The sequence below is a fragment of the Periplaneta americana genome, chromosome 15, assembly GCF_040183065.1.
Source record: "Periplaneta americana isolate PAMFEO1 chromosome 15, P.americana_PAMFEO1_priV1, whole genome shotgun sequence".
NCBI classification, from domain to species: Eukaryota; Metazoa; Arthropoda; class Insecta; order Blattodea; family Blattidae; genus Periplaneta; species Periplaneta americana.
The window spans coordinates 64,912,455-64,939,836 of NC_091131.1; the positions used below are offsets into that span (position 1 = coordinate 64,912,455).

The window sequence follows — 27,382 nt, forward strand, 5'->3', positions numbered from 1 at the left end:
GCCTCCGATAGGAAATGTTTGTTTACGATATTAATTATTGTTGTTGTTGTTATTATTATTATTATTATTATTATTATTATTATTATTATTATTATTATTTGCCTATTATCATTACTATTAATGAAAAATAATAATTTCACTCACCAAATAAGCTGTTATGCTGTGAGTTTAAGTGATTGTTTCAGTGTGATGAAGCAACCCATATTATGTGTTGAAATTCCCCTTTCTTTCTTTTCTTTTTAGTTTTTTCCTTTGACAGCAACGAACAAGGCCAACAGAGAAGTTTATTTTGCTCCACATTACGACTTAACCATTTATGTTGCCCATACCAGGATGCAATAGAAACTCGCGTTTGAAGATTATCTGTCAGAAAATTTGTCAGCGATGTCGTAGGTATCTCGGTAGACTCTCTCTTTATTTAAAACTTCCTTTCTTTCAATATTATTTCTTCTCGAAAAAGGACACTGTAAAACAATGAATTAACTACATCAGCATTATTTCTCGTATTTGTTTCTGTTTATATTTTCCCGAAATACATAACATTGGCCCAGATTCACTACTGTACTACGAAGTACAATAGTATAACACCCTCGCTTAAGTCATAAACTAAAACATAAGGGGAGAGAATAGTGTGGGTCTCTGCCTGCCAAAGAGCTGGAATTTTTGTTATTTATGGCCTATTTAGGAAGACAAGTCACCATTGCTATTCCCACCCCACTCTACCCTTGAGGCCGGCCCATGGATGTGAGGAGTGAAAGCTGACCAGGCCACGAGGCCAGACGAATTGTGCCTCAGCTACAACGTTTTAAGGGCAAACTCAAAGCCCGCGAAAAGACACGAAATGCAGAAGCCAGACCCGGCACGAGCGATCCTGGCCTCAGGAACAAATTTTACTGCAAAACAGGTCTATATACTTCACAAAGTTTTCAAATGCTTCTACAGCGATATATGCTTCATTCAAATAATTAATACATTATATAAAAAAACACAAAATTTGATTTCAGTTAAGCCAAGTGACTGAGGCCCGGCCTCACTGGCCTCAATCAGCCGCCACTGCTACACAGTACAAAAGAGAATTAAACTAAGCGCTCTATGAGGAAATTTGCATTGAATCCTCTTCTTTGAGCAATCCAGTTCTCATTTCCCAACAAATTATATTCCATATTTATATGGAATAACACATCGGTAGACGGTGTAAATCTCAGTTTATTCAATGACGTTTTGAAACATGTCGTGAGAAAACAACGATAGATTTTGAGATTCCAGACGATTGAGGTTAGAGCTCTAATTGAGGAGGTATGAGTGTGCCAGCTGGTAGGTTTTCACTCAAATACTGTGAAGTGGTCCGCCGCCTGTTATATCTCTGCGCTAGTGCCGTAAAAGCGAGGGGCGGTAGGGCCGCGTACAGCAGACTTGGCAACTGTCATTTACTGCCACCTCTTTTGGTAGTGTTGTGTGCACTGTTCGCTGGAACATCGAAGCCTATCATGTCGAAGAACGTTGTGGACACCACAAACTTGGAGTTCTCCTGCAACACAGACAGAGCCGCCATTTTGTGGGAGCGCTCTCTACGAATATACTCTAATAACACAGATGGATGGACAGACAGGCGTAATAAGGTAGATAATGTGAGGACAATACGTGTATTTGCTCAAGGGGTGAGCTTCATTTTGCGGGGCACCGTGGAGCACTTGTCGTGAGGTCCGTCCCGTCCGTCTCCAGTTTCTGCAGGGGCGGTAGCGTCAGGCGCTGCAGGGGCGGCGTCCTGGTCCTCCTCGACGACTAGTATTAGCAGCAACTGGCGCCGATTGGGCCCCTGCGCAAAACACAAGCCTACCTTGAGTGTGTGGTGACATGTCTTGTCGTCCTGCCCTTGCTGGCACTCGTAACAGGTGAGCTGAACGCCGAAGGAGTTGGGTTTCAGCGCGATGGTGCAGGCTCGGCACTCTACAGTCACCATGCCGCTGTCGCTATCACGTCCTTGGCAAGACGTGTGACGCAGCGGCACCTGCTGGGCATCCACAGCACGCGCCACCTCTTCAGGATCCACCTTGGACACCACGTTCTCGTAGTGCCGGTTCACCACCATAGCAGTCTTGCAGGCTTTGGACCATGGCGACTGCAATAGCTATCATCTAATTAACTAACATCTACGATCCTTGAAAATGCAGGCATTTTGCTGTTTGTATAACTCTCCTAATTCAATATGGGGTTATTTAAAATTGTAGTACTTAGCATTAACTAAGGATTGCCATGGCGATCTACGGAGACAAATTACACAGGCCTGCGATGAAAAAATGTGTTAAACAATTTTAGCTCTCCTTTATGTATTTTTGTGTGATGACGCCAGAAATCACATCAAGAAATGGCACATCACGCACAATTTTTACACAGAACTATATTTTATGTTTCATATTATTAATAGACCTATACTAGTGATTTTTCTGCATCCATAATCCAGTGCTCTAACGTAAAATTTTGTACTAACCAGTTGATTAGGATGAGAAACATAATACAGAAGGCTGTGCGATGTAGAAAGTGAAAGTCCTGAAGAGTTTACCAATCTGAACTCAGAGATTTAGGGTTACCTAAGGAAGAAGCTGAACTCTTACGCTCCAGATTAAAATAAATAAATAAATTTGCTCGCACCAGAAGCATTTCTTCATTGGTACAGGAGTAGAGAAGAGGAATTTACGCCCTGCTCTTCATAAGAAGACGCCTTAATATACTGCAGTGATATTCCTAGTTTGATACAAAAGTTTAATGTTAAGTATAAAGTGGATGAATGGAGACTTTTTATCTCTTTTCCTCTAAAAGAAGTATGAAGGCAGTGATGAGTGCTTTTGTACAATTGCAACAAGTACGATTCGTTACCTATTGGTCATGAGAATCTTGAACTGGTTCTTACAAAGATAAAATATAAAGATATGTGAAGATCTGAGACAGTTGTGCATGCTTCTTGGTCAGCAGGCTGGGTATATTAAGTTCCCATATTTCCTTTGTGAATGGGACAGCAGAGCAAGAAGCAGTCAATGGGAACAAAAATATTGGCTACAAAGAATATCTCTTGAATCTCACACAAGTAGAAAAGCAATAAACGTAACTTCATCATGAAGGAAAAAGGTGACTAAATGTGAGTTGTTAATTATGACAATCTAATAGTTTTTGTAAAATATACTTTAATATTTGCCACAGGACATGTTTCACTTCATCACTTTTTCATATTAAATTCAATAACGTTACATTCACATTGCTAAAAGTGCCAATGGATGTTGTGGAAAATGGTACGTGATAGAGAAAAATCTGATCTCAGATTTGGATTCAGCACCCCAAGAAACCATAAATATAAATATAGCATAAGTTTTTGAAAAAATATTATGACTTACTTTTGCAGGCCTGTGTTATGTCAGCTGAGCTTTACAAGTACTGGCAATCACAGTGAAAAGTCTTGGGCGGATTAAGCCTAATCTCACTGTAGGAGATGCCTACGATTACACGCAAACAGTTTGCTGTTTCTGTTTACTAGAGTTGTACAATGCAAGGAGTTTTCGTCTGTTAGGCTACGTCGGTTACGTGTACGTACATTTTAGGATCATGCGATAGATGCGTGAAATCAATCAACCTGTTATGGAGACGGTCCGGGTTCGAGTCCTGTTCAGATCTGACACTTGTGGTGAACAAGGTCGAACTTGGGATATTTTCCTCGGGCTTTTCCTGTTTCTCCATGGTAGGTATTAGGCTAATCAGTGTTGCCAAACTGTGTAGAATTTTTATTGCTGTGTGGAATGATTAGCTATGTGAATTTTATGTGGAATTCCCATTAAATTGTTTAGTTAATTAAAAAAATAAATGTGCATATAAAACACCGTTACAGTTGACTCTAGAGTAGTGGATTACCTAAACGAGCCACTGTGTAACCTGCAACGTGCATAGCACCTATGGAGGGAGGCGGACACCCGAAGGGGAAGTGAAGCAACTGTCTGACTTATAAACGGATTTTCATTTTCCTTACATCAAGCACTTAAATATAATTTTATACAGTATAAGGTTACAAACTAATGTTTAGTAACGTGTAACGAAGAAAGAAATGAATAAGAAAACATAGGACATATTATAACAACCTAAAATTAACTTCCTTCAGAATGTGTCTGCGACAAAGTTTCAAAATCAGGAATTATGTCACTTACTGCCAATCGTAGTTGATCACGAAGATATTTGTCTGTCAGTCGTGATCTAAATTTTGTTTTTACTATTTTCATTGTTGAAAATACTTTTTCCCAAACGTAAGTTGTAGCGAACATGGCTTCAACAGAGCAAGCGAAAGAACGAAGCTTTGGATACCGGTATTTATTTTTTGGCAAAGATTTGAAAAGTTCAACATTTGTCAAGTCCTTACATCTAGCTTTCATTGTAATATTACATTGTAAACCTGTGAGTTTAAATTGAAGATCTAACTGCATTATTCGTACACCTGCTGAAAAAGAATCGACGTACAGAGATGATGATGATGATGATGATAATAATAATAATAATAATAATAATAATAATAATAATAATAGCACTTAATCTTTTAATGTTTCATGAATAACATGTAGTATAATGCCGTTTTATGTTATACAACCGTTTTCCTCGTAATACTTGTGAACAAATCGTACATTTAATATTCTCATCATATTGGCAGCAAAAAAAAATGCGTCCTCCCATCCTACTTGAAACTTTCGTTTTTGTAGAGGTACATGGTTTCGAGAGAGACATTGCAACTATACGCCACTCACAGGTCAGAGACAAATACAAATGGAACGGAGTTTGACTCCAGTGAGTGAGAGGGTGGGGTGAAGGAGGAGGAAGTACAGTAAGATAAATGCATAGCTGTCACTGCGAACCACAATATACTCGCGAGTCACATTTTCGCCACGGCTCATCTAAACCGCGCTTAATCTCTACTAGTTTGGGCTTTGTCATTCTGTTTGAAGGTTTTTGACTATTTCTTTACAGACTTGTGTTAGATCAGAAAACTATGTAAGTACAGTACATTAATTAACATATCTATTTATTCTGCATTATTATAGTGCACATGGACAAAAATATATTCTAAAGTCAGGTGCGGAATTGTGTGGAATTTGGTTATTACGTGGGTGGATTTTAGTGTTGCTAGTCTGGCAACACTGGTATTAATACCATTCTGGCCGACCTCCATTCCATCCTCAAATTCATTTCTCCGATCACTGGCTGTTGATGTGCGGAGAGGGCTGATGTAGGGCCATGTGGAGATGGATGTATGAAATCTGGATACACAGCGAACCTTAGCACTATCAACGATGCATGATGTAGGCGAGAATGCTCCTAGCAGGGGTTAGAGTAATACCGGTACTTCACTAGATATGCTGGACTCTGAACTAGGAGGCCACCGGTTGTAAGTCAGGCGCTAGCACATTTGCCTGCTGATCTGGAGTTGCGCTCGGGCGTAAGTTGGATTCACGCTTGAGTTGATTACTTGGTTGGTTTTTTCCGAGGTTTTCCTCAACCGTAAGGCGGTTGTCAGGTAATGTAAGGCGAATCCTCGGCCTCACCTCGCAAAATACCATCTCACTGTCACCAATTCCATCGACGCTAAATAACCCAGTAGTTGATACAGCGTCGTAAAATAACCAAATAAAAAAGGAACTAGTAATTTACTTCTTCAAAATGATGATGATGATGATAATAATAATAATAATAATAATAATAATAATAATAATAATAAAATAGCGTATTTCAGGTATTTTTCTTAAATAAAGATATTTCTGTATTACCTTTCATGCCTTTGAATGTCTTGTTACCTTGAAATTTATTGTCTAGACTTTTTTTTACGAATCAATTTTATTTTATTTTTTTCTCTGTTTCTGTATATTATTGTATTTGTATTCCTGGTGTTGTGGAAGAGAAGGCCTGATGGCCTTAACTACACCTGAATAAATAAATAAATAAATAAATAAATAAATAAATAAATAAATTAGGCCTACTCACGTCGGGAATGAAGCATTTGCCCATGGCTGTTCCTATGTCGCTACTCATGTGCGTGGGCGTCATATCTGGCTGGCAATGCTCGGATTCCTCTGTCTCTTCGGCCTCGGCTTCGTGGGGTTCTTCCTCTCTTCCTCCGACCTTCAGAGCAAGGAGCGGCAGAGGACGCGACCTGAGGTCTCTCTCCTCACCATTCTCTGTGATCCATACTTGAGTGTCATTGTTGGACTCTGCTAAGCCTGCTAGCATCAGAAAATTTATCAACCAGAATTTTCGAACTCTTGAACTCATCGTGGACGAGAATAGAACAGAAATAAGTAGACTGCAGTGCCTTCGAATAGGGCTGCGGAGTCGGAGCATGAAACGTGCAACATGAGTGGGTAGATTTTCTTTCCACTAAGTTGCAATTGAATCGCACTTTTAGAAAAGAACTAAGTCAAAATTTGCCATTTTTGTTTTTATAAGCCAAATGATTACTACTTCCATGATTGGAGAAGAAAGGAACTTAGTCAGACCTTTCCATGTGTCTCTAACATCACCGTGATATTTGTACTACGGTACAGAAAAGAACTAAGTCAGGAAGTTAGTGCGTTTCTTCACCGTTTGGACATCGAAAATATAACCTATCGTTTGTAACTCTGTTATGGTACATTAATTTTTGGTATATTGTTGGACTTGCTTACGAAACATGTGTTTGTACAGACAACAATGAATGTTTGTATAGGTAATTATAAAATACCGGTAATAAAGTTGTTTAGATAATCATTATTATTTTATTCTTAAAGTATTTTTGTAACAGAGAAAGTTGTGTGCCTCAATACACGAACCAGTAATTTCACTAAGATGATCCCTAAAATTCAAAGACGTGATGAACATTGCCAGCATAATATTATAAACCTGCCCTTCCCCCAATTACCAGTTCAAAGAAGTCTTCTATACGAGGCAATTATAGGTTAATATATTTTACATTCATGATCTTAAATCCAACCAATGTGTGCTGTGCGTGTATTACGAAGGACAGGCTCCAATGATGTTTGTTCGTTTTTGAAATACTATTTTAATGAAAACATACACACGTTCTCAGATTGCTGTCCAGGCCAAAACAAAATCATACAATAGTTAGGGTTTTGTCTTGGTCTGGCAGCTTCTGGAAGATTCAAAACTATAAAACATTATTTTCCTGAGCGAGGCCACTCCTTTCTCCCTTGTGATAGGGATTTTGGGGTTTTCAAAAAAGTAATAACAGAGTACGATATGGTGTATACGATAAAAGAATATATAGAAATAACCGTACAAAGTGGACTCTGAAAAACTGATCAGTAATTTTGATATGTGGTGGCCTAAATTTTTCAAAAAGAATACCATATCGGAAGAAACTTCAAAGAATTCTCGTTAGAGAGAGATTCATTTCACACCAAAGACGTTTTATGTTTCACACCGTTTGTATGAAAGGAATTCACATATAGCTCACACAGTCTTGGCGTTGTAGAAGCTCGCCCATACATCAAGAGTTATATAAGCCATAGGTTTCACCTTGGGAAGGGGAATTTACAAGTTTGACACTGAACTAACAACAAAGGCATATCCAGGAGAAAAAGTTCCCATCAATGCCCAAAAGATTGAAGATCTTAAGAAACTAATGAAGTACGTCAGTGATAAAAATGCTGAAGGATTTTACGAAGAAATATTTTCATATTCTACTACACAGGTCCTGGCGCACCATGAATGAGACCCACTAGTCATTTCACATGTGTTAATTTTTTATGAAACATGTCCATTTTGAATTAATTTTTTTATTCATAATATTATTTTAAAATGTCTAACATGCCAATTTAATCAAAATACATGTAGATCTGCGTTGAATAAATGTTGTTAACTTAGTCTGTTTATTTTGTTCTTTCAAAAACAATTTCCAGTGAAGAAAGGAACTAAGTCTCAAATTTAGAAATTTATGTATACCATTGAAGCACAAAATTTTCATCAAAAGTCTGTTATCATTAAATTCAATCCCATATTATCTTTATATAATGTAAGTCTTAAATATTTTATTCTGCTACATGTGCATGAAAAAATGTTTTTATGCTCTCCTGAAAAGTAGCAAATTTTGACTTAGTTCCTTTCTAAAAAGTACGATTCAATTTGACTGCCAGCCGATACACTTCCATGCTCTGGTTACAGAAAAAGCGTGATTCAGGTGGTTCGATCATTCTCTATCAAATTAAAATATAATTAACTAGCAGTACCCGTGCGCTCCGCTGCACTTGTTAGAAATAAATATAAAGTAATTACATATTTAAAATAGGACATCTGGTCCAGGGAACATTCGTGTTTGATAGAAGGATAAATCGTTGAATATGTCATTTAATTTAAATTGTATTTAAATAATTAAAATGCGATCATTTTGGTCCAGAGACCACTCATTTAGTGCAATGATAATTCCTTTAACATATTTCTTAATTGTTATTACATGCAAATAATTAAAATATGATCATTTGATTCAGAGAACATCCGTTTTTGGTGCAATTTGGTCCCATCAAAATTTTGCTTGGAATGAAACGTATCGGAAATCTTTTTTTAAAGAAACTTTTGTTGTGCAACATTTTTCACAAAAATGAATAATAAGGAAGATATTTCGATTTATTTAATTCAAGCCCTCTTATAATCTCCCTTTTAAATAAAGTATTTTGAATGTCATGTAGCCTAAAATCTAAGTTACAACGAACTTAATTTATATTCCAATTTTCATATAAATCTGTTCAGCCATTATCGCGTGAAAAGATAACAAACATCCAGACAGACAGACAGACAAAAATTTCAAAAAAGCGATTTTCGGTTTCATGATGGTTAATTATACATGTTAACACAAATTATTTTTGGAAAATCGAAAATTACCAGACAAATTTTGGCTACAGATTTATTATTAGCATAGATTTACGCAGTGACGACGACGTTCAAAACGGCGCACCATGTAGACACAAAATCTTCATGCATCTTAATTGAACGTACCTTTTAAACTTGATTCTTTTAATATTATTCCCAGATTGCACGCATACGCGATTGGAATATTGAATTATGTAGATGCAGCTTTAGTTCCGTTACACACTGTAGCGAGAATGCGTTTGTCGAGCTATAAAAATGCTTTCTTGTAGCACTGATTGTAACGGTCGAAATAAGGCACAGCTGACATTTGGCCTCCTCCCACAGGTAACGTAACCTATAATTGTAGCCTATAAAATTTGTATTTTGTGAATGAAATGAAACAATTAATAGAAAGTCAGATGTTCAAATTTATGTAACATCATCGCATATCAAACCCAAAGACCTTGCATAGTAATAATGTCTTTGATCAAACTGCCTTCCGCATGGCATAATAAAATTCGTGTTTTAATTAGGCCTATCTATACAGAGCTGGCTTCACTGTGTAGCAACATGTCTCGCTGTGAATACATACGCATTGGTATATAGCTGTCCTCACTGTTACTGTTAAATTAAATTATGATTTCAGCAGATAACGAAAATGTATTTATGTTATAATAATAAGAGAAAAGTGTAGTACAGGTAATTAACATTGTTAAACCTGTATTTCGCTTTTCGCAATTGGCATTACTGAATAATAACATCGAAATTCTTTATTGCAGTAATCGATATTCATCTACGACTATTTCAACTTAACAATGTCTGAATAGGTTAAGTATTCGTTAATATACAATTATTAACATTTTGTGATCGAATTTTAGGAATATATTATTTACATTTTTTATTTTATTCACGAAATAGTCCTAATAAATGTCACTCGAGGTCTGAGATTTTCCCAGATAAATCTCAGACCTCTCGTGACATTACTACAGAGAGTTCCACCTAAATTGCAAAAATGTCTCACTGATAACGTATAGGCCTATCTAAAGAAATTAGTGTTCACAAAAAATATCAAGTGGTGTAAGTAATGATCAATTAAACATAACAAAATAAGTATTGAAGATCAAGACTCACCTTTATGGCTGTTTCTCACGTACAATAGCAGTATCGGCAACTTAATTGACATTGTTGACAATGTAATGAAATTCGTGAGCATTGCCCACTATATTTATTTGTCTGTAGTCATACCGTGGTTGCATTGTTTTTTTATGCACACGCAATAAAAACTTCACTCTCAGATTATGATGTTAATTATAAAGTTAACAATTTCGCATGGATAGATCAACATTTATAACATTATACATTTACATATTCCCATCATAGAATACAAATAGTGTTAAATGAATAATATACACTCTTTGATGTGTGCAAGGCCATCTTAAATATACTGAGTCATTTTGTTCTGATTTCAATACAGCCTATTAATCTGAGAAGGCGCTGCGGCGCAGGTAAAACGTAGTTATTTTAAAACTCTTGTATCTGCTTAAATATCAGTCCTATCAAAATTTTATATAGAATAAAACTTATCGGAAATCAATTTTAAAGAAACGTTTGTTATGTAATATTTGTCATAAAAATCAATAATAAGGGAGATATTTTGATTTATTTAATTCAAGCCCCCTATTAACCCCCCCCCTTTTAAATAAAGTATTTTGAATGCCATATAGCCTAAAATCTAAGTTACAACGAACTTAATTTATATTCCAATTTTCATATAAATCGGTTCAGCCATTATCGCGTGAAAAGGTAACAAACATCCAGACACAGACAGACAGACATACAAACAAAAATTTCAAAAAAGCGATTTTCGGTTTCAGGATGGTTAATTATACGTGTTAACACCAATTATTTTTGGAAAATCGAAAATTACCAGAAAAATGTTGGCTACAGATTTATTATTAGTATAGATGTAGGCCTATTATGAAAAGTAAAACGTCAATTACTAATCCAAATTAAGCAAGGAGATGCTGAATCTTCTGCCTTCTTGTTCCAAACATTTGTAGCGCCTGTTTGAGAAATGATGCATACCTCACTGTAGGCCTACTCGTTGAGAAAATGGAAGAGATATTTTCCAGGATTATATTTTTAATTTTTTTCAGGGAATGTGAAGTACTTTTGTACAAGTCGTCTTTCAAAATTTCCCAGAGATAAACGTCACAAAGAATTAGGACGGAGGATCGAGTAGCCACACATTCCTACTGATAATTCTATCCTCGAATATTCTATGAAGTTCATCTATAAAATTGTTCACTGTATGTAGGCCTACTGTAGCAGAATCCTGTTGAATAAAGGCAAATTGACGCTCCTATTCCGCTCCTATTGTTTCAGTAACCTCTTGTGACGTAAAACGAACATTTTCAGAGTACAAATATTGTTTATATTTTTTTCTGAACATAAAAGGATTTTGATAAAATGAAAATGTTGATTGTTATTTATTATAATGAGGTTAGAATCATAACTATATAGGCCTCTTTGTATGTTATTTTTATATGTATGGGTAAATTATTTTAGATTGGGAGTTACGAAGTTCATTAATTACAAATTATTGTTTTCTATATTAATCGTTTATTATTTTCTTGTTCTAAGGCCGTGGACATTTGGAGCACATATTGCTTACCACCTGGCTGTACATGTTTGTCGTTCTGATTCACTGACATTGACTCGCTATTACTTTTCATTCGGTAGAGATATAGTTCACGCTCACACAACTTAACAGTTTTGGTAGCAAATTCCTAGCTCTAGTTATAAATTTACTAGAAGACTAAAGACTAGTATAGTAGAAGTGTATGGGGCGAGCTAAGACTGCAATGTAATCGCTAATAGCAATGTTACCCCTTTTATTTACCGACAGTATAATCCTTCCTTAACCGACGTGTGGGAGCGCATCGGTCTACAGTCAAGTTGTCGCTTCGTGGGAAATGATATTAGCCTACTCGCTTAGTAGGCCTACTCGTATTATTAGTTATTATTAGACTTCGTTGAATTGCCACACGCACTATGCAATCAGGTTGCCGATGTACGGTAATATAGAGGAGGTGGGCGACCTCCCGGTCTCGTAGTATAAGCAGTTCATGTTAAGAGTTGTGTCCGGTCCAAATAGATAGAGCAGCTACAGCTAATGTATACATAAGTAAGCACTTGTTTTTGCATTACTGTGGTTGGAATAGTCAAAGCTTAACATTTGTTCAGTGCAGACAAGAATTCAATCAAACATGTTACAATGAGAGTGTTGCTGTGCCAAATAATTGCCCCTGGAATACCCTTACCCCCGCAGCCAGCCTTGACCCGTTGGGAAAAGTTGTTGGATGCTGTTAATTATTATGCAGAACATTACGGCAAAATAATGGAGGTAATTGATGCATTGGATAGCACAGACAGTTCCTCTGTTGCAGCTGTAAAATCGTTGTCTTCTGAACAGCTATTGGAAGATATTCTGTTCATTGATTCTAATTTTAGAATCGTGTCCAAAAGCATCACCCTGTTACAATCGTCTAAACTATAACTCTCAGCAGCCCTTAATATAGTGGACAAACCGTTATCCAAAATAACAATTCACTAATTTCAGAAAAGGTGAAATAGTTGAGAAACATTATTACTAAAAATTCTGCCTATTCACAACTACGTATTATAAATGAGGGGCTTAGAACAAAAAGCAGGTAAGTGACGGAAACTAGTTTTGAGGAAATTGCATTTAAAGTTCTACATGCAATGGAATATTATACACTAACTTGGTGAAATGATCCAGATATAGCAGCACTGCACAGTGTGATCACTTCCCTGATTTTATCCCAAAGAAACATCCTTTTGGGCTATCACAACACGCACTTACCTCATTTTTTTTAATAATGTCACTTACCTGCTTTTTGTTCTAAGCCCCTCAAATGATGTACCATTAGGTCACGACAAGATGTCTGAAGTTGGTGTACTAAAAAGTAGTGACTTTCAAATATGTACGTATTACATCGTGTGATGTTGAACGTATATTTTCCCAATATAAAAACTGTTTGAGTGACCATCGGAGGAGGTTCACTTTGCAGTCGCTCAAAACGTACGTAACTCTTATCTCCAATGCACATATTCAAGGATGATGTGAAAATATTACATTAAATTTTAAGAGTTAATATATCTCACTACAAAATAATTGTGTATTTATATGTTTAGACATTTCCTACTTCAATGATCATTCATTATATTTCTTGAATGCAGTATACAGGTTTTACTGTAACCGGAGCATACTGCTCAGTGTTTACATTAGAGGCATACTCGATCCTTTCCATGCCTCCTTCTCATACAGTCTATACTGCGTGCATAGTAAACCTTACGGTTCTTGTGGCAATTCCACGAAGTCTAGTTATTATAAATCTACTAGGATGTTAAGTGGTACATAAGACAGTTTGTCACCACCAGGTGAACTGCCAGTTTACTTTCTAGAGTTAAGTATTGATAACATATTTAAATAGAGGTGTAATGATTATTGTAGTAGACTATCACAGAAATCGGTTGTTAAAGTACCGGAGGTACGTGGTGTTATAAAGCACTATTCCCACATGGTGTGGCCCAGCGAATCACTGTCTGCTGACGCTGCGGACGGTGAGCATGGTAGCGGAAGTGTTAAGATAGTACTTAGCGGTAATTAGAAAAGTTTTATATATAGAAGTCAAAGCGGGACATTTTCGCCTATTCCAACTCCACGAAACTACCTGTAAAACCATGCCACATTTAGGTCGCTAGAAGGATCCATTTTTTCCTATTTGCAGGGTATTTACAAAGTCCAGATTGTCAGTAAAAAAATGAGACTCGGATACCTTTAGTGTCCAATCTGTTAGAGTAGGCCCTATTTAATGTGTTACTTAGGAACCACAGTAACATTCAATGCGACTACAGCATAGTTTCCTAACCTCTCGAATGTCACCGATCTCTTAAAGCTCATACTTCATTTTGACGGATCTCCTAAAATGTTTTGTATAATTTAAGCTGGTAAACATATTCCAATCAACCGCCATAGTAGCTTAGTGCTAATGCGTTGGACTTAAGTTAGGGGGCTCGGGTTCAATTCTCGGTTGATCCACCCCGAATTTATTACTTGTGTTGAGCAAGCCCGTGTTTCAGACAACACATGAGTTTTTCTCTGAGTTTTCCGGTTCCCTCGTGACATCCCAACAATTACCCATTATCATTCATTAAGAGTGCAATGTGGTGCACTCTGGATAGTCTCTGACGAAATAAGTGGTCTCAGCACTAGCGACATCTGTGAGCCACGCTCGTAGAGTTGGGGTGAATAACGGCAACTTTTGGGCCCTGCCATTGAACAAAAAAGTATTCTACTCATTAAATATCTGTATAATGTAGGGAATTATGCCTCAATAATCAATTCATGGATCGAAATTAAATCTTAATTTTAGCCTTTGAATATAAACTGAAAACACACTAATACAAAGTTATGTTACGTTACACTATACATTTGCTGCAAGAAATGAAACCAGAATGATGGTTGATGTTGTCTTGCAAAGTTTGGCTCAATTGCAAGCAGTACTCTTAAGGTCCAAAACTACCTCAAAATAAAGTTTATTCCTTTGTTCATCAAGAAGACCAGAGCAGAAAATATATTCACACAAGTAGGCTACGTCAATATACATTACATTAAGTTAGCTGACTGCGGTATTCCGCTCACTGTATGCCGTATGTACAATGTACAGTTGTAGGCTTAAGCCTATTATTCAAGATATGTAAATGTTTTAAATCAAGGCATTGCGACTTTTATAAACCCTGCCACAAACCTGATAGTTATCTTATTCAAAAAACAGTAGTCAGTAGTATTATCATAATTTATTTATCAACAGTAATTTCACTAGACGTTTTGATTTATCTAGAGAAAATCAAAACTCGAGTGGGATTTAATTGACTATTACACGATTAGAAGAAAGTATATAAAGATTAGAAGTAACGAAGTACTCCAATACAATAAAATATTAATTGACTTACGAAAATACAACTGTCTTCAAATGTATTATTTTACCATCTCAACATTACCAATATTACGCTAGATGCATGCTAGATGGCAGTAGTGTCTTTATACAGACACTGTAATGATTACCAGGGAACGGATTTATATGGACTAAAAATATATGAAATATGTAAATATATATGTAGTTATTTTTACCAAAATATGGAATTAAATATGGATTTTTACCAAAATATGGAATTAAATATGGACTTAAAATTATAAAAAAATGACTATGTACGTTAAATATTGGTACATTTTAATCAAACTAAACAAAAAATATAATGGACGTACCTTATCTTCCAATGTAGTTTCAACAAAACACAATTTTTATTGTCTGTTACCATAACAATAGGTTACAAACATTTCTTTCAAGTGCTGAAAAGTGAATCTTCTTCTATTGTCTCTGAGGATAGATTTATACTGACTAAAAGAGCGTTCGACGTCACAAGAAGTAACTGGTACATAATTCAATTTCACAATGTCTGCTGGGGATAAGTCCAAGTTAATCTTCACTGTTGATTCACCACTCATCACAGCAACAACCTTTTGTAGTTCTTCATATCCAGGGTTTTTTGAAAGTACAGTGTCCACCTTAGCTCTTACTGCATCTGCAACTTTACCTCTACCACGATTCAGTTGTTCCACAGTACTATTTATAATTTCAAAACTTTCAGATAGTGAAAGGTGCCTATTTTGGAGACTTTTGAGCGTTTTTATGATGCATGAAAATGTATGCTGAATGTGAGCTAAGTCATTCTTCACACTTATGTCACAGGTAACTGTTTTCGCAGTATCAATTGAGACTGCATCTTCAGAGTCCAATGCAAGGAGAACATTGTTAATAGAGTCTATATGTTCGGCATAATATTCAACTGCTTCTAGCCATGTACCCCATCTAGTTAAAATTGGCTTTGGTGGCAATGGAATTTCAGGGTACATTTCTTTCAACACGTTAACTCTACTGGGAGCTTTGAGAAATACTTTTTTCACTGATGAAATCAACAAATCTACTTTAGGGAAATTGTCTCTGACCACTTCTGCCACACGATGAAATGCATGCGCCACACAAGTAAAATGAGTCAATTTAGGATATACAACAGATAATGCTTGTCCAGCTTTGACCATATAAGGGGCAGCATCGCTAATAAAGAATAACACATTATCGTACATAATACCCTTTGGCCACAGGATACCCATAGCTTCGTTGAACAGTTTAACTATAGTTTTGTTATTGCACTTTTCTAGAACATCACAATGTAAAAGAATTCGTTCAGAATATTGTTCACTTAACAAACCGATAACTACATTACCAACAAGTCTACCTTCTTTGTCGGGAGTCTCATCAATGGAAACCCAAATTGAACTATCTTTAATTTCATCTCTTATCTTCTGTATTGTCTCATCGTAGATGGATGGAGCATACGTCTTCCTAAGTGTTGACTCATCCGGGATTGTATGTTGAGTATATTTTTCAAGGAATTCCCTGAAGGCCTTATTCTTTAGTTTGTAGAGAGGAATATCAGCAGAGATGAGAGAACGGCACAGGTCGATGTTAAACTCAGATCTTACATTCGATGTTGTTGGTTGTGTTAAAAACAATTGTCTCTGCTTGGAATTTAGTTGTTTGTTGGCCTGATGTTTACTAGTTGTAATGTGTTGTTGCACCAGGAACTTTTGTGTAGATGATACTGCACACTGACACAAATTACAAAATAATATTTTATTGTCAGTTGATAAACCATCTTCTTTAAATTCTGAAATGTAACTTGTTAGTTTTGATTTTAAATTGACTGAATGACGTACTTTTGGCATATTTACCGTCTTTATAGTATGATTTACAAAACTGAACCTATGTGTACTCTGACTGGCATTTAACTGTTGAGCTGCACAACTGAAGTCTGTTAAAAATTTTAAATTAAATTAATACAGTTTTGTAACTTACTTTCCCATTGTTGATAGGACTGCTAATTTTCAAATAACTCTGATGTTAAAGGGATTACTGAACATGTGTTTAAATCTCTATTGTTGAAATGTATTTTTAAAAGTTAATGGAATTTTGTTTTGTTTTATTGTTAAACCTAATATAATATGGACTGTTTTATATGAAATATGGAAAATATATGGAAATTAACGAAAATATGTACTAAACTCTAAAATATGGAAAAATATGGAAAATAAAAGTAGGATTTTTCAACCCTACACATTGTGAAACATAAAGATAATGCAAAATATAAATTATATTAGCTTTATAAGTAAATATGTATTTACATATAAATCCTTTCCCTGATGATTACTATTCAATAAATCTTAATATTAAACAATCTCTGATACGTGACTATCCATAATATCATATAGCAGAAGTTCTTTTTATCCTCTCAGAGCATAAGCTATAACATAACCTAACTAATATACACAAGTGTTAGAAAAGTTTTAATTAACGACGATGACATAAAAAATAAACATGAATAATTTTAAAAGGAATAATTATTGAATGTACAATTTTCAAATATGAATGTGGTTGGTGGTTCAATTGATGTTATATTGGACGTGTGCGTAATAGAAGTGGAACTCGTTGATTTAGGCCTACATGGTGTATTCAACTTATTCAGAATTTCCGAATGAATAATTTTAAAAGGAATAATTATTGAGTGTACAATTTTCAAATTTGAATGTGGTTGGTGGTTCAATTGATGTTATATTGGACGTGTGCATAATAGAAGTGGAACTCGTTGATTTAGGCCTACATGGTGTATTCAACTTATTCAGGATTTCCGAATGGTGCTCTTCATTTATTTGTAAAACGGATTTCAGAAGATGCATAGGTATGATCAGTGATTTTTATTAATTCTTGTTCTTGAATGCCAATGCGAGTCATACGTGGTACAGTCATTAAGTTCTGACACTGACGCCTGAAGGGTAGGCACCCACAAGAATCTGGATGTCTCAGAAGATGCCGCGTGATACGGGTACACTTAAACAGATCGACATCCTCCCTCAATATAGTCGCCGTTGGCCGCTATGCACGTCTGCCAACGTTGGTGTAGCTGCTGGAAGCACCGCTGAAAGATGTTGGCAGGAAGATGCCGTACGGCTTCTCTTGTGGCAGTCATGACCTTTTCGGCCGCATAAAAATTACGCCTTCGTAGGATTGATTTCATGAGGGGAAAGAGAAAAAAAATCGCATGGTGCGAGATCAGGTGAGTACGGAGGGTGTGGCAAAACAGCGACCTGTTGCCTTGCAAGTTCCTCTTGGACAAGGATGGAGCGATGTGCAGGGGCGTTGTCGTCGTGTAGCAACAGCCAATTCTTCCTATGCCAAAGCTCAGGACGCTTACGACGAATTGAATTGCTTAAACGGCCAAGAATCTCTTTGTAGAGGATCTTGTCTACAGTTGCACCTTGTGGGATGAATTCTATGTGAACAATTCCATTTGAATTAAAAAAACTGTTAAAGCATCACCTTGCCTTTTGACCTGTCTTGTTGCGGATTTTTCTGTCGTGGAAATAATGGCGTTTTCCAGGTGGCGGATTGTCGCTTCAGTTGCGGATCATAAAGGAAACACCATGTTTCGTCTCCAGTTATGATCGGTTATAGCAGTTTCGCCTAATTTCTGACAGAACGTGACGTTTGCCCGTTGCTCAAACTGCAACATACTCGAGTTCCGACGCGCTCATTCAAATCACCGTCACAACAAAGACCGTAGTTCTGCTTACAGTGCATGCACTCAACTGTCTCTTGTTGGGTCGAGAGACTAACTGACAAGGTATCATACCATGGCGCCACCTATGCGCTATAGTGCACCACAACGCCACTATGCGCTCAGTATTAGAACTTAATGACTGTACCACGTATTTGAAACTGCTGTGCATCGACTGGAGTGGTTTGTAATTATATATATATATATATATATATATATATATATATTTTTTTTTTTTTTTGACTTCCAGACCAGCGCAGTTTCAAATGTTGGCAAACAAAGAAACAAATGCTAGGGACGCGATAAAATTAAACAAATGCTAGGGACGCGATAAAATTAAACAAATGCTAGGGACGCGATAAAATTGTGGGATAAGCAGCCATGATTGGTTGAAATACGTCCTTTCGTACCGTTTTATTGGTCAAAAGTAGTATGACGTAGTAAGAGTGTAATAGTCTATATAAATTTCAGGCATGGTGTTCAGAACTGTATGGTAGTCCTTTGGTGGAAGTGATGGGTTTTATCCGAGATGACTACTCATTACACCACTGCCCCAATCTTTCCTCACAATAATTTCTCTGAATGTGAATAGCCTCAAGTGTTCTAAATAATAGATGCTGCTCAGACCTGAGGTAGATCTACTTCAATTCTGAGTGTATATTTTTTATTTAGACAGATAGGGTACAAGTACGGAAGATCCTTATTTTATGAATACAAAACAAGGGGTACATCTGCTGTAGTCTCGAATTTTACACCGAACACTGTGGTTTAAACCACTACGTTGGACAAAAATGACATTTGTGCAGGTTTCAATGGATTAATTTTATTTCCCTTACTATCATTCCACCATTTTCTTCATAATTTATCATCTCAAGCATTAGTGAAAAAAACGAAACGTTACTTACTACGTATTTTCATTTCCGGAAGATACAAATGCAACCACAAGAGAGACCTTCTGGATTAAATACTGTATGTTCTAATACAGAAAAGGTGGACAATGGTGATTCCTGAATTTGAAGACTACTTAATAATAAATGGTAGAGTAAGCTATTTAAGAAAACAAGACAACATACTGGAATGAACATTTGTAAAGAGTTAAGTTATATATTTTGTGACGCAGTTTTCGGATTTCGTAACCATATGAATAATAATAATAATAATAATAATAATAATAATAATAATAATAATAATAATAATAATAATAATAATAACAACAATAAATTCATTTGCCTTTTTCATATTCCATATTTATAGGACTAATTCATATTTTATAACATTAAAATTCACATAATTGCTAGTAATCGTATTGTTCTAATCATGCTAAAATACACAATTGAATGGCTCAGTGCCAGAGTTGCCTAAGCCAAAAATTACACTCAAAAAAGTTATTGAAGTCTAAATTCAGAGTCCAGGGGCGTATTTTGCGGGCTACCGGGGCTACCGGCGGTAGCCCAAGGAAATTACAAAAGAAAAAGTTTATAATATAACATAATGTAATAATTTTGTATTATTAGTTTTACCATAGTAATTAAAATTAAAGTAATTGTTAGATATATTTTGTGTAATAATAGGGTCAGCGGTAGCCCAAACCCTTTAACCAGTATACGCCTCTGACTCAGACCTCGTTTTTTAAAACTACATGTTCTCAATTGGAAATTATTTCTCATTTACTCTAATCTAATATTTTATCTAGTACCTATACTTTAGCACACATATAAATGATAATTTACAATCATTTTATGCAAAAATCTGCGGCTAAATAATTTGTGGTTTAGACAACTCCGGCACTGAGCCACTCAATTGGTAGTATTTTCCTTGCACCAAAAAATACAATATCACAACCTATTCACCGTCAAAGCCTAAAATCTCACGTCATATATGCTGCTGTATTTTACAGAAGTAATCATTATTAATGAAATAATTATACAAAACAATTAGTAGAAAAATAGATCAACCATTATTGTTTGCAACAGCAGTTATACATAAAATGCACAATTTTTTTTTTATAAATTGTATAGTTGTACGCAATTGAATCGCTTTCAATTGGTGCGTTTTATAACCGGGGAACCACAGCATTTTGTATACTGTATGATTAAGGCAAATATGAAAATATTATAAGGAATAAGACGGTTTCATTGAATTTGAAACGTTTATAAGAAACACATTTTGATTAGATTAAAATAAAAGCAGAAGAAAAAACTATTTTCAATTTACTCACTGCACGTCAGAAGCATTGCCAGGAAAATACACTTCAATATAAGGCTTTTCATTGAGTTTTGCTATATGCTAAAGCTAAAGAAATTAATAATAACTTGAAATTTTGAAACTTAAACGCGAGTAGTATGCTGTTGCTCGGAGATTCCGATCAACTCAACAAACTGCACTCAATGACAAATGAATAATTCATCATAGTTGGAGAAAACCTATATACCTGTATGCCTACAGATGTATGCATTATTCCTAGAATTCGGGCTTGAAAAATGATGGTAGAAATAAATATATCTGCCCAAATGACTAGAGTCACAAATATATGGAAATAGTTGTCCTTCCAGTGAGTCATCCATGGTGTTACTTTTAGTGCCTTCATATTATAACCTAATTTTTTTTTTCTGAATGAATTTAAATACTATTATAGTCACAATCATGCCATGGTATGAAAGAAAAATTTTCCCAACCTCGAGCGGGAATCGAACCTACGACTTCCTGTTCTCCGGTCAGGTGCTCTATCACTGAGCTATCGAGTTCGTCTCACGCTAAAGGCTTGGAATTATCCTTTCATACTGGCGACTCTGTTATAGAGTACTGTCCATAGCGTCTGATCTAGTCAGCACTGCTTATGGGTTGAAAGAAACTTTACAAATGTAATCTTCATCTTACGATGTTTGGTGACGTATACACGTCACCAAACATCGTAAGATGAAGATTAAATTTTTTTTCTCTTGTACGAAGAAGGGACCCGAAGGCTTACACTACACCCTGAGGCTTATGGTGCTTACCACTCCTATTCTGTGAATGATTGGGTAACCGAACGGCTGCGCTCTTGTACAAGTACAGCACGCTGCACCGTGAACTGAACCTGGGCTAATGGGTGATGATAATATGTGAATTAATGATAGCGAAATGAGTCCAATGCCGAAAGTTACCCAGCAATTCTGCTTCAATTGGTTGAGGGAAAACCCCAGAAAAAACCCCAACCAGGTAACTTATCCTAACCAGGATTCCAACCCGGGCCTGCTTGTTTCACGAGCTAGACGCGCTGATCGTTACTCCACAGCGGTGCACTTATAACCTAATAAAATTCCTTTTGACGTTAAAATGTCATTGTGAAGTGCTGATGTTGTAAAAGGCGACTGTTCATGTTTGGAAAATGTCCATGCATTTACGTACGTATTTAACCCATATATGCCCGTAACTTTTATTTTTGAAAAAAATCTTCATTTTCACAAATATTGCTTCTTTTAGTCATAGTAAGAGAATGACAATGCAAAAGCTCCGCTTATATAATCATTAGTGCCCATTTAACGACCCTGTGGGCACATGAACAACCTTTTCATGCATATTACAGTAAAATCATCATAACGATTATTTACTAAACCTGTTGGACATAATTAATTTGCTTAATATAACTAAAAAATGTATTATTACACTTATATTTTGTGTATACAAATACAAAGGGACATATGTACAAAACTACTATGCATATAAACTATCTCTGTTACTCAGAAATTCCAGGTGGGTGCTATGTAATAGGGCGTATTTACTAAGGTTGTTGGACATAATTTAGTCAACCTTTTACATGTTTGATATAATAGGATTGTTTTATTACTGTTAGGATTCAATTTTTTACAAAAAAAAATATAAAACAATAAATTTACAAAACTACTACTACCAATGAAAAATAAGTTTTTCACAACTATAGCATCCTAAACCAAACAAAATATTATCGGTAACCACTAACCAAATAAGTGCTGCTTTCATGAAATTACAAATGAAGTGAATGTAAATGGGTGTACATTACAAAAAAACTGCGCATGAAACTGTATGAAACACTTATCATACAATGCTACATCACATCTTTTGCATGCTTTTGTGGTTTTACTTTTGCAGTAAACACATCTTTTACATTTCTGGCCCACAACGCGAGAACCGGAACGATTAATTGTAGCTAATGACTATTTTTATAAGGTCACATCAGTCCCTTCAATTATCCCTGATGCTTCTACAGAGGAGGCCCAGAATGACAATTGTATTTCTATCACGTTTTCATTTTCACAATCTTTGTTATGAACAATTTCATTGCAATCTACAGACTCCTTATTGACAAAAGTTTAGCTGGAGCCTCAAGTTGGCGATGGCACAGAGATTGTTACTATCTTCGTCAACCGAATCGTCACCAGTTTCATTACCGTCATCTTCAGGAGGTTGAAATATTTTCTTGAGAAAATACTGTCTCAAGTTCTTCCGGTATTTCGAAAGTGGTAAGACTCTTTTTGTGAGATTTGTCGTAATTATCTCTAAAATAAGGGAAAACAAACGTCTTACAAGAAAACATTCTGATGGAGACAGATAAAAAAGTTAATTAATTTATTTCACCATGTTAATAATCTCAAAAGAAGTGCTTATACAAATTTTGGCCACTCAACCGCAATTACGAGGGCCGTAAAAAATAAGTTCGCCAGGAGAAGTTAACAGAAAAAGAAACACGATTTCATTGGAAAAATTTATTGGAAAAGACAAAACAATAATTGTAGAGCTATTTTTGAACATATTCTCACCAGAACTGAGATATTTCTCATATCATGGAATGGACAGAGACTTGCAAACGGCTGGTTCCAGGACTTTCTATATTAGGATGTCCTGCTGATTCCGATCCCAAGCGGCTGACTTCTACGACACAAAGATACAAAAATTGACCCCATGGTGTGACAGATGTCTCAATTCCAGTTGGGGATATATTGACAAATAGCGCAACAATTGCTGTATCTGTTTCAATAAATCTTTCCATGCAATTGTGCTTTTTTCTGTAAACGGCCCCGGGGAAAATTACTTTCTGGACAGCCTCGTAATTGTGGTCGAGTGGCCAAAATTTATATAAGCACTTCTTTTGACATTATTAACATGGCAGAAGAAAAAAAAAAACTTTTTTATTGCCCTTATCAGAATGTTTGCTTGTTAGCTGTGTTAGCGGGATAGTAGTTTTTCTAAAAAAATTACTTTACGTATTTATAAATCGTAACTGTTTCGTAAATTTTCATAGAGAATATGAAAGTAAAGAAAAACTGCTCACAATAATTATCAATAATAATATTAGAAAATTTAGCAAAATGTACGAAAGGTTCCCTATGTGCCCATAGGGTCGAAAACGACCCACGCCAAATTTCTTACACTATTACGCCTCTACTGAACACAATTCACGACTCCACCTCTTGTAATCATATTGGTTACTGCTTGCCCTATGTAATATAACAATAACAGAACTAAAATACTTAACAAATGAAGTGTCTACTTACATTTCTTTGTTGACGTGCATTATAACCATTCAGTTAAAATGGATTGCAGAGAGTTACAACGAAACATTTGCACAAACAAAAGTGTTGCCAATATATTATAGAACACATAATGATGGTGTCCAACCGAAAATTTAAACAAATATTAAAGGAACCAATAAAACTATGACGTGGGTCGTTAACGACCCAATGGGCATATATGGGTTAATAATTGTTATAAATTAATATAATAATAATAATAATAATAATAATAATAATAATAATAATTAAAAGATAATAATAGTACACTTTTGGGTGGCACTCCTGATAAAGCAAAAGCTTGTGGCCGAGAGTGGAGTTTACATTAAATAATGAAAAAGTAATATTATACGCTTAAGCCTACACTAAAATAATTATTTAATGTTTAATTAAATTAATCAACTATAAGAGGGCAGAAGTAAGTGAAAAACACCAATGAAATTATATGAGGTAATACACAGAAGAGTAGGTTAACTAGAAAGTCAAAGGGACGATTGTCCCTTTAAACAATAATAAAGTAAAATGAAAAAGTATTAAATAATACAATTGTAAAATAAATACAAAATATTATGCAATAATATAATGAATTTTTATACTTTATAAAGTATAATCGTATTAAATATACAATTATATTTTGTGAGGGGATAGAAGTTATCCTTGGCAGGGATGTTAATATGAATTTATGAGAGGGAATAACTTTCCAACAGGGGGGAGGGAATCCCACTCCATCCTTCCCGTTAATTCGCATCCTGTGTACATCTATTATCAGCCACTACATCTCACTTGACGATACAGTAGAGCATCGATTATCCGAATACCGATCAACCGAAACATCGGTTAACCGAAAGCGTTCCAGTCGGCAAATTTGAATTTGCACGCGCGCCATGTAGAAGTTTCGCTAGCGCTATTTGCGAAATTTAGCGGCAAAAAACGAGTCTCAGCTCTGAAGCAAAAAAAAAAAAAAAAAGTTTGGACCTCTTTCCTAAACTGTAGCTCTACTCTAATGGCCGTTTTGAACTTGTCAAACTAGACTAGTCAGTTTTCTCTGTTATTTGTAAGACGTGATACAAAATATATACTGCACGTACAGTTTTGTGTTTAATATCAGTGTTTCTTTGTTTCATACTGCTCCTATATCACCGGTACAATTTATTTTCGTAAATGATCGATTATCCGAAAAATCAATTATCCGAACACCCCCCGTTCCCAATTGTTTCGGATAATCGATGCTCTATTGTATGTGTCAGGGGAAGAACAATTGTTTGTATGCATCTGAAGTCTGAAGGAAATACAAAACGAAAAAAAAATACAAAAAATATAAAATGTTAAATCTATATAGAATTAAACAAAGCTTAAAAACTATATTAATATTATTAATCTAAATAGCTAAACGAGGAAGGGCAACTAATAATGCAAACAAGAAATACAATTATGAACGATTAGACAAAGATTGTAAGCAGCACATCTTGTAACGTATTACCTAATAATAAATTTCATCAGATAAAAAATACGAGTCCGTTTCTAACTTAATTTTGAATTTCGATAGAATTCGGCAATCCCTGATGTCGCCAGGCAGAGAAATCCATAGACGAGGCAATGACATTGTATAGGAGGATGAGTATAATGACGTTTTATGTTGAAGGATAGAAAGAAGTGCTTGATTCTGATTGCGAACTGTTGTAAGAAATTGGAAACAAGCTGCCAGATAAGTGGGCGTAGAGGTATGCAAGAGTTTAAATAGCAGTGTCAATGAATGCAGAATGTTAAATTAAAGTCAGACTCTTGTTTGATGAGTTCTACCAAGCTAGTGTCATTAATTATATGCAGTAGGCCTATCATATCAAAGCAGAAATACGAATATGTTGAATCATTAATAAATGCATGACTTAGAAAATAATAACAAATAATACACTACTGTTACCGGTACTACTTTGAGCGAGATTTATTAAATTGAAATAAATTAATTGTTCTTATAGGGTGGACGAAAGGGCGGACAGGAAAATTTTTGTTGAGCGGGCGCCCTCCCTCACCCACCCCTAGCACCGTCACTGGTATCAAAGCTCTACACGCTATTTGCTAGCAAACAACACACTAATGAGCTTTGGACGTGTGTGCTTGAATTACGGCAGGGCTGGGCACATTACGTGATTCTGAGAAATGAGCGCTGTGTGCTTTAAAGAGCGGGTATTGCGAGCGCTGTGACGTATGCATACTGTACGTCATTCAGTGTCGGTGCAGTGGTGACTCTGCAGTATGATGGCGAACTTTGAAGACGGAGTTTCCGTTCATAGACTAAAGCGTCCCGCTATTCCCAATGCTTTTAATGTATCATGAGAGGAGTTCTTTTTGGTAGAGAGTAGTGGATTAGCAAAGTGTTTAATTTGGCATAAAACACTCCAACTAATTAAGATATTCAATATCCAACGACATTATTCTTTACAACATGCTACTGAATATGACAAATGTGTTGGTAATGAACGCCATAAATTAATACAACTTAAAGAAAATGTTTCTCAGGTACATTATATTAGAGTATCTATTTGATATTTACATTTCATTATAAGTTATTGTACATTTAGTAATATATAATTTTAAATTATACAGGTATTATGATATATCATAGTATAGTATATTACAGTTCATGATATATCATATATCATGTCATATATTATATTATATTACATTACATTACATTATATTATATTATATTATATTACATTATATTATATTATATTATATATTAACAGGATGACAATAATGCACTTAGTGAATCGGCTATGAGAATTAGCTACAAAATTTGCCACGAAATTGCAAAGGAATTGAAAACATTCAACGAAGGTGAATTCATCAAGCGATGTTTAATTATATTGGCAGATGAACTCTGTCCACAGCAAGTAGGGGAAGTGGAAGCCATACGCCTGTCTCGTAGAACCGTGGTGAGGAGATTGCAGTATGTACGTATGGATTATGTAAATAAGCCTAATGATTTGTGTGCGTGTATAGAGCGAAGTTTATTTCATTAAATTAATGAGTGTTATAAAGTCTGTATTGTACAATGGATTGATGTAATGTCCTTATAAACTATTATGTACTGACAGACTGAATGAATAGAACAACTGCGGCTCTAGTTATATTAATGCAGGGAAGGTAGCTGTAATGTGAGTCCGCCACTGAGTGAGCGTTCTGCTCTGGCTTGGAATTGAAGTGCCTTGCGGAGCGAGAGCAGCTCTGGCCGG

General features: G+C 35.6%; 1 protein-coding gene across 2 annotated transcripts; it reads right to left on the bottom strand.

Annotated features, from left to right (window-relative positions):
- Window positions 1-990: 990 nt before the first annotated feature.
- LOC138715639 (uncharacterized) lies at window positions 991-21,005 on the bottom strand. Of its 2 annotated transcripts, none has more exons than XM_069848714.1 (4): window positions 20,840-21,005; window positions 6,007-6,245; window positions 1,838-2,119; window positions 991-1,528 (listed from the first exon to the last, which is right to left on the bottom strand). In XM_069848714.1, exons 1-4 carry the CDS (start codon window positions 20,889-20,891, stop codon window positions 1,424-1,426), a joined length of 678 nt encoding a protein of 225 aa, XP_069704815.1. In that variant the 5' UTR covers window positions 20,892-21,005; the 3' UTR covers window positions 991-1,423. The 2 variants fall into 2 exon arrangements, with proteins under 2 accessions (XP_069704815.1, XP_069704816.1); XM_069848715.1 differs by having other exon boundaries at window positions 992-1,528; window positions 6,007-6,242.
- Between the last annotated feature and the right edge of the window lie 6,377 nt (window positions 21,006-27,382).

Bases quoted from the DNA above. Each gene is read 5' to 3' on its own strand.
- LOC138715639 (XM_069848714.1), bottom strand. From the start codon at position 20,891: ATGAAAAGCCTTATATTGAAGTGTATTTTCCTGGCAATGCTTCTGACG. The intron at 6,246-20,839 runs GTGAGTAAATTG...TTCTGATGCTAG, and splicing joins GGCAATGCTTCTGACGTGCA to CAGGCTTAGCAGAGTCCAAC. The intron at 1,529-1,837 runs GTAGGCTTGTGT...TCTGTGTTGCAG, and splicing joins CATGTCACCACACACTCAAG to GAGAACTCCAAGTTTGTGGT.